Genomic DNA, 10,833 nt, shown 5'->3' on the forward strand with positions numbered 1-10,833 from the left:
TCCTGCTGTGATATATTGTCTTTGGGGCTTGATTCTCCAGCCCTCAAGCATCTGCTGCTCCCATTCAAGTCAGACAAGTTTTGCCAGCCTATGGGCTGCAGGACTAAGGGTGAAACTACGCGTTATAATTGAAGACAAGAGTCCTCTATTTTGCAACAAAATACTGACAAAACTCTTAGTCATGGATTCTTCTGCACATTTATAATGTTTTATTTAATGCTAGTGAAGTATTGTGAAAAACACCTCAGAATTATTTTACATTTTCATTCATAGCCATATTTACTAATATTTTTAAAGAGAATGTAATGATCTACCCATCAAAAATCCATTATTTTCTCATTGTACAGGGTGATGTGAGGGATTACGATGCATTATTCAAAGCATGTGAAGGGGTTGACTGTGTTTTTCATGTGGCTGCGTGTGGAATGTCAGGATTAGAACAGGCAAGTACATTTTTCCTAACATTTTCTTTCTTTATTCTCTTTCTTTATTCTTCCGTCTGCATGGATCAAGGAACGTAATTATATGACATGTATGTCAGACAGAAATTAGTTATAAAGGTTGAGTCATCCACACAGACAAGGGAGATTCCTTAAATAATATAGGTCAAAGCATAACTTTGTGTGTATTTCTGTACCACTAATGCACTACACAAAATACTCTATAAAGATGAGATAATAGATTTAAGATCTTGAATAAGAAGGCATTTCCTTTTTCTCTTAATCTGAAGAAGTGAGACAATACTGCTCTAGAACTAATGCTGATGTGTTTTCTTCTTGTGAACTCATAGTCATGAGGAAATGGACTAGCAACTCAATATAGTTATGCTAATTAACAGTGATAATCAGAATGTGGTATCAAAATAAGTTGTGAAACTACTAATTTATATCTAGGAACAGAACAGATATTGAATGGAACAAGAATTTGTGAAACCTCTCAGGGAGCATAGCCCTGTTTCTCTATCATGGATTATCTGGGGTGCAAGAAGAAATTGAAGCATTGTAATTTCCTTTCAGATGCATTTTATCTTTAATTTTTCATTATTCATACATTGAACAAGAAAATAAAAATGAGAACTTAGGAATCACTGTAACACATCACAAAAAGGCCACTGCTGTTCTAGATGTGGCTACTGTAATAACTGCATTGTGAATGTGGCAATTAATTAATTAGATATTGTGCAAACTCTTTTCCTAGCTTCAAATGAAAGACCGGATTGAATCCATAAATGTCGGAGGCACAAAAATAATAATTGATGGTAGGTGCCTTGATTTTCATTCTTTGTGTCTGATCCAAACCATGAATTACAAAAACTTCTAATTGGATGTTTCCTGCATTGATGTGGCACTAAAAAGAAGCTCTTCTCTCCCTCCTTTGAGTTGTATTGTGAAGCAGGTGTGTAGGTGTCCTTAAAACTGGCAGCAGATTTGCCACTGCTTTGGATGGGGGTAGGTTTTCAACCCAGACTTCATTCCTTGGCAAACCAGCTTAAACTCCCCTCCCTGTACTGGTTATTTTTCTCTTTACTCTACGCAATGGAGAAGTGTTATCCTCTTGCTCATAGAAATAACATGGGAGAGATTGTACCATTTGTTGTGTTGTAAATGGTAACAGGAGCCATGGGAGTGCTAAGTGTATTTAGCTGTTAGTCTATCACATTAATACAGAAAATCTTCTACCCTTTCTAATAATCTATCTAAGTGTGATCCCTTTTTATTATACTGATGTGTAATTACTGTCTGTGGAAAATATTAATAGATTTATTTCTGTATGTTCAATTCTAGGAAGACCATTTCAAAGTGTATTTTAAATGCCAAAACTACTTTCTCTTTGCTTTTCCTGCAAAAACAAAATGGCAAAAAAATTGAAAAGCCAAAGCAGTTTTAATTTAGACCCATTTTCAAGCTGATTGTGGATTACTGTGGATTTTTGCTGAATAAAGCATTAATAGCTGGAGTGAAGTGGTAGGCAAGTAAAACTCTCAATGGGTTAGAGGGAAGGCATTGCCACATGCTCCCTTCTTCTTACCCCAACCTCTGACTCCACAGACAACATCATGTCAAATTTCCATAGGCTCCCAACAAGGGAACAGCCTGGCAAGAGCATGAACCTGTTTATCTATGTTTTAATAATAGGTTTAATGATTGGATTTGTTTCAGATATTTGCAACATAGTAATTACATTCATTATTTTCGAAATTAAGCATCTGGAATGATGGCTCTGGAGATTCTAAATGTTCCTGACTCTGAATATTTATTCAGTTAAACTTCAGAAGCATTGTTAAATCAAAAGGAAATTAATGTTATTCCAGTTTGCAGTGACATACATGCAGAGAATTCAGACATAATACTTTAACACTCAACTGAAATCCATCATTAACACTCTGTTTTGTAAATAATATGAATTTCATTTGCATTTATTTTTATACCATCCTAGTTTGCAAAGAAAGAAATATCCCTAGACTGATATATACCAGTACAGTGAATGTGGTATTTGGAGGAAATCCTATTGAAGAAGGAGATGAAGAAAGTGTGCCATATTTTCCACTGGAAAAGGTATCTTGTTCATGTGATGGCCTAGCATTTATTGTGCTCTAAAGCACAGATTATGTGGAGGCTGTTCTGAGAGCAGAAGCTGTTTTACTATTGATCATATCAAATTCTATGAAATTAATTTTAAGTAATAAAAATTGAGCTGTGGTCAATGAAGAAATACTCAAATCATAGGGGCTTCAATCTGCTGTAACTAGACAGATTTGAGACTATAAAGTACCTAGAAATCACTAAGAAAGCAGCAGAGGCAGGTCAGCATGGAGTGAGGTGAAGCACCTGGATTAAGCCAGCTGAGAGTAGAAAAATTTTCCATGTTGGGATTTTTGGGTATATTTTTCAATAGGAAGGATAGCAATACAAAGCTCAACAGATACATAAGTATCCTTGTGTGGATAAATAATTGCTAAATCTGCAGGTGCCAACTATGTCTAGAATCCTATTGTTTAAATACACTCAGGTGCAATTTTTAGTGTTAATAGTAAAAGATACAGCTGGGAGGGAATTATTTATAAGTTCCCACATGGCTTTAATAAGAAATGGAAACATTTTTAGGAAAGTCTGAAGTTTTAATTTCATATTTAACTTACTGTTTTAAAAAACGTTTTCCAATTCAAAATGGATGTTCTTTTCAAAATAAGATTATCCAACCCACCAGAACATTTGGCTTAATACTAATTTTTTCAGTACATCTAGCAGAAAAACTGAGTTAAGTAAATACTAGTGGACTTAAACTAACTCTCAAGCTAAACCTGTGGAACCAAAATGTAAGTCTGACAAGTTTCTTTGTCATAAACCAGGTATATATTTGCTGTATCTTGTTATTTATAGTTTGGTTTTACGCAGTTGGTACCTATAAGCTGGCTAGATATAAATGTTAGCAGACATAAACAGTAAGTTTGCCTTTACAGAGGCAATTATGTGATTTTAATGTTGATATTCTCCCTTTCTTTATAGCAATTTAATCATTATTCTAGAACAAAGGCAATGGCAGACCAAATGGTTCTTGCTGCTAATGGAACTTTACTCAAAGGTACATATAACACATTGGGGTTTCTCCTGTCATTAATAATGCTAATTAGTATTTCATTCTCTGGTTACTCATTTATCAATTAATAGTATACTTTACATTAACTGAAATAAGGGTTGATTTTGTTTGTTTCGACTCTTCCTTTTGGTGGGTGAATGATTTTTATGTGTATACCCAGACAGGTGTGACATTATGTGCAAACAATAGATGGGAGAATTCAGAGACTGTGATCTTGCTCCTTCAAATAATCTGAAAAGGTTTCCCATTTTGCAAAAGATACAGAATCTCTGCTTTTAGTCCCCATCCCTTCGAGCTGCTCTGACAATACCAGTCTCTAAGCACTCCCCAATAGGTCATTCTCATAATCCCCAAAAGCTTGCAAGTGTCTAGCAAGAATAATTGGATTTGTTTTAAGAGATTGGCAATATCAGGGTCATGTTAATTTCTAGTCACACATGCATAAATAGCTGTGGCTAAAAATCTGTCTGTACACAGCAAGGGAAATATTTATCTTTGCTTTTACATGCATATTTTGCTATTCCTACTGAGTTCTCTGAACTGAAAAGTTGGCAAACATCAGTTAGGTGGGTATTCAAGTTTAGGATCCTTTACTGAACAAATGCCCACCACCAGTTAGTCTTGCCCACATAAGAGGTGCAATTGTGTCTGTTCTCAGGAGTCAGGGGAGTCTACTCCCTGATTCACATGTAGACCTTCAAATAGCCTTTTGATTTAACTAATTTGAAAGCCTCTGTTTAAGACACCTCTTCCATTCCTTTGTCTTGCCATTGAGCTACAAGCAAGGTGTCTAAATATAGCAAATTGAACTCTTCTGACAGTGTTGCAGGTATCTACAGTGATGGACAAATATGTACATTATAAACTTGTTTCTGTAATGAACAGCAAAAGTCAGTCCTCTATGCAGAAGGCATATCTAGAGGAAAGTTTGATTTATCCTGTCCCTATTCAAGCTCTTCTGTGTCAGAGGGATTCAGTTTTCAGGCTGCTGAGCTGGGGTTTTTCACTGCTGTGAAATTCAATTTTATTGAGAAACCAAGTTACTAGGAAGCAGAATCATATAGAATAGTCACTGATCCTTTACTTTCACAGTGTAAAATTCAGATAGTATATGTCAGCCAGATGTTGGCAGCAAAGCTATCTGAAAATCACATCTTGTTTTCTCTGTCAGGAGGGGAAAAGCTCCACACGTGTGTGCTCCGTCCACCGGGCATCTACGGGCCAGAGGAGCCCCACCACCTGCCTCGAGCAGCTGTACGTGTTGTCTAGTCAGCTCTGGAGGACTCTGCCTGTAGTCATAAGGGCACAGCACAAATGGAAGTATCTTGATTCAAGTTCTTAACAATTCCTGCAGGAAACCTGTTGTGAAAGCTTTGTGACAGGTCCTATGATGTGAGATAACATCAGCACGATGTGAGCGCTGCAGAAATGGCAAGGATCAAGCTGTACTTCAAGTGAAAAGAACAAAAAATGCAAGGCTGAAAGGCCATGGTAGAAGAACTAGGTTTACATCCCTAATCATTGAATGTAAATTTTGTCTTTTAAATATGTACTTTAATTTCAGCCAGTCACTATCATGTCACTCTGTTTTACCACTGCATATCAGTGCAACAGTCCTTGATTTATAGAACCACCAGCTTAGTTGGTTTTCTTCTTCTGACACATTTCTTGTGCTGCAATTGTACACAAATACAGAAAATTCCAAGTATTCAGGCTGAGCCAAAATGAATACCTTATACCATGTAATAAAGGAATAACATAGTTATTTCATGTTTTCTGTTTCTATAGGGAAGTATCCAACGGAGACTATTTAGCTTCAAGTTTGGGAATCACAAAGTTCAGATGAACTGGGTTCACATAGGAAATCTAGTACAAGCTCACTTACTGGCTGCTGAGGCTCTCACCTCTGAGAAGGGTTATGTAGCTGTAAGTAAACAATATAAACGTTGTGACCTGGTAGCTTTAACTCTCAAGGAGGTTTAATTTTTAATGTTTTGAGATCAGAGTTTCAAAATGCCATCCTCTGTAGTTTTCTAATTGTTTTTCTCTGCTTCTTTAACAGAGTGGCCAGGCATACTACATCCATGATGGTGAAAATGTCACCTTTTCTGAGTGGATCACCCCTCTGGTATGAAGTGCACACACATCTGCTCCTGTTCACCCTGTGGGCCTGATTCATGTTATTAACTAAAAGACCATGCTAACTAAATGGAATTCAGTGCCAATTAATTACTGAATTATTTAACATTAAAGCCAGTCCTGTTCTCCCTGCATATCCCAAAGTTCCACTGGCTTTGAGGGAAGTTTTGGTTATGCAGAACTATGGAGTTTGGCCCTTATTGTTTTGAGACAATTTAGCCTGGTACAGAACAGCAGCATCTCTGTAAAGCAGGCTTATAGCGCACAAAAAGTTCTACTGCTCACATCTGGAAGGCCTTTCATAGCCCTTGTTTACTGCTTTATTCTGTCATCAGCTGCAGCACAAAAGGTAAGGCCATTTAGAACCTTATCTCAAAAACCAAAAAGAGGCAACATTCTATTGTCATCAACATCAGGCTGGGATTTTAGGAGCATGCCAAAGTTTTGATTCTGCAATGCCAACACAGAAAAGTCTTCCAGGAAAATTATTGCAGCACAGAATGGGCTTGTGTCTAAATGTAGCTATGTATCTCAGTCTTGGTCACTTGACCCTCAGAAATAGCATTGTTTCCCTTTTACCATCCAGTTGCATTTGAAGGGTGGGATGAGTAGTGGGTTTCAATCACTTCTCTTACTACCAATATTGATAGGAAGATCACCTGGAAAAAAGTTTAGATACATGTTTTATCACCATTCATTTTCATGCTTCATTGACACCTCAATTCTCTGTTACTCTTTCCTTTTATACCTCTTCTAGTTTGAAAAATTAGGCTACAGGAAACCCTGGATACGTATTCCTGTTCTCCTTGTTCAGATAGCAGGTAAAAATAATAAAACACATAATTACTGTGCTTTTAAAAAATGTTTTGTTATTCTTATAAAGCTACATAATGGTTTTATAAAATGCAGTGACCCAAATTGTATAAATTACGTAACTTAATATTATTCTAATTAATAGTAATCTCTTATGCCATTTGACATTTTGCCAGATAAAGTTTAAAAGCTATTAATAAACTGTGTCCAAACATTGAGTTCTATCTCCTTAATTGCACCCTCTGGTAGCAGTAGGAATTACAAGATGTGCAATGCCAGTATTACCTCAGCTCATTGTTATCCAGCTGTCTCATTAAGTAATTTTCTGTTTCACAGCCACTGTGATGGAGTATCTTCACCTGAGACTAAAGCCAGTTTTTAACTTTACACCTTTCTTGACAAGGAGTGAGGTAAATATATTAAAAAAGAGAGCATGTCTTTATATTTCTGACCAGAATTCTCATGAAGTACATGATAAGCCCTTTGGGTGCAGTCAGGATTGTCTGCATTAGAGCTCTGGTTTTCTGCTTGGGTCATAGTCCATCCAGGGCATTCACAGTCATCTTCCAGCCTGATTTTTCTGTGCCATCTTGGCCACCCCTTATAAACTCATGAGAAATCAAACCTTTCTTGAAGATTAGATGATCCATGGGAGCATCCGAGAGGTAGGTGCAAGTTGGCATGGAGCTGGCACACAGAGGAAAACAGGCCCTACACGGTCATTTCCAGCAAGCTGTCCTCTGCTGTTGGACTACTCACTAACAGAAGGTGCTCCAGGAGTAGCAGTTCTAACACCAGGCTACCCAAAAATTAGAAATTCCACTAAAAGTCATTCTAAGTTGGAATAAAAGGTCAGTTTTCTGAAAAAAAAAATCCCACAACTTTTGGACAAATTATTTTTTATCTAACTTGTTTTTTTGTACAATATTATGATTTATAAGATAAGCCAAAATGCTTTAGTTAATCTATTACCTCTCCTACTGTATTGTGTTGTGTAACATAGTAGGACACTGATGGGACTGAATGGACCTCATTAACTTCTGTTGTAGCTTTTCAGTTATTCCAGAATTTTTCTGTGTGTTCTTATACTTAATTCCACATTAGTTCTATGTCTGAGGCAGAGATCATTGAGACCATGCAACTGAAGCACTTTGACAGGTACCAGGCGTTCAGGGCTGGAGGATCTAACTCTCCAAAAGGGCTCGCTTTCCACTCCTCAGATAAGCATTTCTGCAAGGCTGAGAAGCCAGACCACTCTCCTCCAATGCTTCCATCCAGTTCCATTGCACATTTTTCTTTGCAGAAGAGCCAGTCTGAGGGAAGTGTGGGATTTCCTTAGTTCTTCCTCTCACATTCACAAGTGAGAAATCAGTGTCAGAGAGTCCACCCAGTCCACCAGCTTTGGCTCTCTACTTGTCATCTACATCAGCTAATTTCTGTTAGCTCTGGACAGAATCTGCCTCCCAAATGCACACTTTTTTGCATGTATGTCTTTATTCATGTCTTTAATTCAATTGTAATATCATTGTTGACATATTTTCATCCAAGTTCTAGAAAACCAGATATTTAAGTCACTTCCACAATTGTCATTTTGGATTTTAGGTGTGGAACATGACTGTAACTCACACTTTCCGAATAGACAAGGCACGAAACCAGCTTGGTTACAGGCCACAGAAATTCTCACTTGCTGATTCTGTGGATCATTATCTTAAAACAAGACCTACTTGCCAAGAAGATTACACATTCCCTAAAAAAATGCTGTTTGCTTTTGGCATTATGTTAAGTTTGATCATTCTTACTTTCTTCTAAAATTGAATACTACCCACCTGATCCAGAAAACCTAATTTTGTTTCTGAGTATTAATGATCTGGTCATAGAACATTCCTCAGTCACTAAGAACTTTGTTGTCCTTATGATGAAGATGAGATCTCTCTGATTTCATTTAAAACAAAAAACCCACAGAAGTGAAAACACGGGATCCATCAGGGAATGTTCCCAAAGGACAATGCAGGTTCACAGAATCAAAGGAGTTCATCACTGACAGTTGCAGGAAAAGTTTTAAAGGATCTTCATTAACTGATTGCTTCATACTGAGAATGGTTTTCTAAAAATGGTAATTCAGGAGGGTAAGAAACTGGAAGAAGAGGAACCATTGTAGGACTGCATGCAATGCTGTGACAAGTCCAGTAGCTCCAATGAAGAAAAAGTTGACTAAACAATTCGTCTGATGAAGCCACTGCTACAGCTACTGTATGTTAGTGTAAGGAGTTATGAAGACCAGGGAAACAGAACAAAAAATGTTTCTAAATAACAGGTAGTGAGAGGACTGGATGTCTTACTTATGTAAAATAGTTTCATTGTTCAAAAGCTTTGTAAAAATGTAATAAGTAACACTGTGTGTGTAAATCAAATATCCTTTTGATGGAATAATAAATAATAATGAAACCAAATACTGCTTTTAAGGAGTCTGTGGGAAGGGGGCAGAGGGCACGTGAGGCCCCAGAGCTGGGCAAGCTGTTTGTGCTCCTGGCCTTGTGAATGAAGCCAAGTGAAGCTCTCTTTCTAATCCTGTGCCAGTGCTGGCACACACTGTTTGCTCAGGGAATTGTCATTCCAGGGTGAGCAGGCAGACACAAGTGAGGATCCAGTCTCTCTCTTTTCCCTCTTCTTAAGACTTGTTTTAGTTGTTTCTCAATGGGTTGCACTACCTGAGCCACACGTGCTGCATGTGCACTAATGTACCAAGTGTAGCCCAGAGGAATTGTCCTGAGTTTACCTGTCACAAGGATTTTCTCAGGGAGCAGCTGCTCCCTCTCTTGCATCCCACATGGATCAGAAGAGCTGGACTTGCCAGAGTGGGTCTCAGAAAAGCTCTCTCATTTGGTTATCTCCATTCTGTATTTATCTTGCCTTTGTGTCAGCATTTTACAGGATTTTTAGGACCAGTAAGTTCATGGGGGTTCCACTGGGTGCACAGGAGAGCAAATAGCAACCCCACAAGAACAAAACGTTACAGGTACAAGACAATACAAATTGACAGGAAAATGTGTGAGCAACCACAGTTACACTGCAGCTGACACGAGCAAAGATTTGTTTCACTCTATTTTTTTTCCTTTCCTTTAAACAAATAGTTCTGTGTGGAAGAAAAGCAGTGAAAGCCCATGAAAGGAGGCTGTGAAAGCAGGAAATCCTGGTCTGCTACAGATTTGCATTTGGAAATAGTTTTCACCTGTACAAACCAAGCTCACACTGTACATCTTCCCTCACCAGGGAAGCTCAGCCTTCTCCCTCCTATTCTTCTTTGCCTATTGCCAGGGAGCTTAAAGAAGCTCAGTGTCTATGAGACCTTTATCCAAGCCTGCCTATTGCCAGGGAGCTTAAAGCTCAGTGTCTATGAGACCTTTATCCAAGCTTGATTAAAACAGGTTCACAGTTTAGGTGCAGCTGATAGACAGAGAAGCAAGCACTGCAGAAAGTGCTGTGTAGCCTTGTGTCCCTTAGAAATGCAGAATAGAAAACCACAAGTGTAAAGTTACTTGCCAGCAGGAGCAGTTTAACTGTATGCAGGCACACAGTTTGCTCTTAAATTAGTTATTTATTAATCTTTTGTATCTTGCTTTTTATTAGACTAATAGCTCAGGACTGCATCCCAGATGACACCAAGTCTTTTTGAAAATGATGTTGGGCAGCTGATTGCAGCCCAATGAGAACTGCAAGCTCAAACTGCCTTTTTTTGGATACTGAGGAATTCACTGGCCCCCTGGAGTTGTGCCATTCCAGTCCTGTAATGCCAGACCTCCCATTTGTTATTTCAGGTAAGATGCTTTTTACATCACTGTTTTAACAGTACTAATTTATATTAACTGGCTTCATTCAAATGATTTATCATTGTTACAAACATTTTAAAGGCAGCTTTTAGAATCATCTGGTATTTAGTAGTATATTTGGAATAACCAGCTGTCTCATTGCTGTCAGTCTTCACTGAGTCTTAATTGAAGCTGGCTGTTGTTTGAGTTACTTAGCTCTAACATAATTGCAAGTGTGTCTTTAAATGATTAAAATTTAATATGAACATTCAGACATGGCACAGCTGCAGCGGAAGAGGTAAACATGTTCAAAGTTTAATTTTTGCCTGGGATGGGTAACTGAAATTCTGCAGCTCCCAACCCTTTCCACATCCTCCCAGGCCTGAAGACCACGGAGCCCAGCAGAGACCCATGGGCAGCTCAGGGGAGCAGGGACCTTAGTGCCTGTTTCTTCATGATGGTGTTTCCTCTTTGGGGA

At 38.1% G+C, this 10,833-nt stretch overlaps 1 protein-coding gene across 1 annotated transcript in view; it reads left to right on the forward strand.

The window, feature by feature from the left end:
* LOC104393728 (putative short-chain dehydrogenase/reductase family 42E member 2) overlaps window positions 1-8,358 on the forward strand; it is an 11,039-nt gene extending 2,681 nt beyond the window's left edge. Inside the window, exons 2-11 of the mRNA XM_010003242.1 lie at window positions 348-443; window positions 1,198-1,258; window positions 2,437-2,555; window positions 3,507-3,582; window positions 4,769-4,851; window positions 5,386-5,523; window positions 5,660-5,725; window positions 6,494-6,557; window positions 6,886-6,959; window positions 8,152-8,358. Of these exons, the coding sequence (XP_010001544.1) occupies window positions 348-443; window positions 1,198-1,258; window positions 2,437-2,555; window positions 3,507-3,582; window positions 4,769-4,851; window positions 5,386-5,523; window positions 5,660-5,725; window positions 6,494-6,557; window positions 6,886-6,959; window positions 8,152-8,358 (984 nt within the window). The remainder of the gene's footprint in view (window positions 1-347; window positions 444-1,197; window positions 1,259-2,436; window positions 2,556-3,506; window positions 3,583-4,768; window positions 4,852-5,385; window positions 5,524-5,659; window positions 5,726-6,493; window positions 6,558-6,885; window positions 6,960-8,151) is intronic.
* Window positions 8,359-10,833: the final 2,475 nt, after the last annotated feature.

This window comes from Chaetura pelagica, unplaced genomic scaffold (assembly GCF_000747805.2).
Source record: "Chaetura pelagica isolate M959 unplaced genomic scaffold, ChaPel_1.0 scaffold138, whole genome shotgun sequence".
NCBI classification, from domain to species: domain Eukaryota; kingdom Metazoa; phylum Chordata; class Aves; order Apodiformes; family Apodidae; genus Chaetura; species Chaetura pelagica.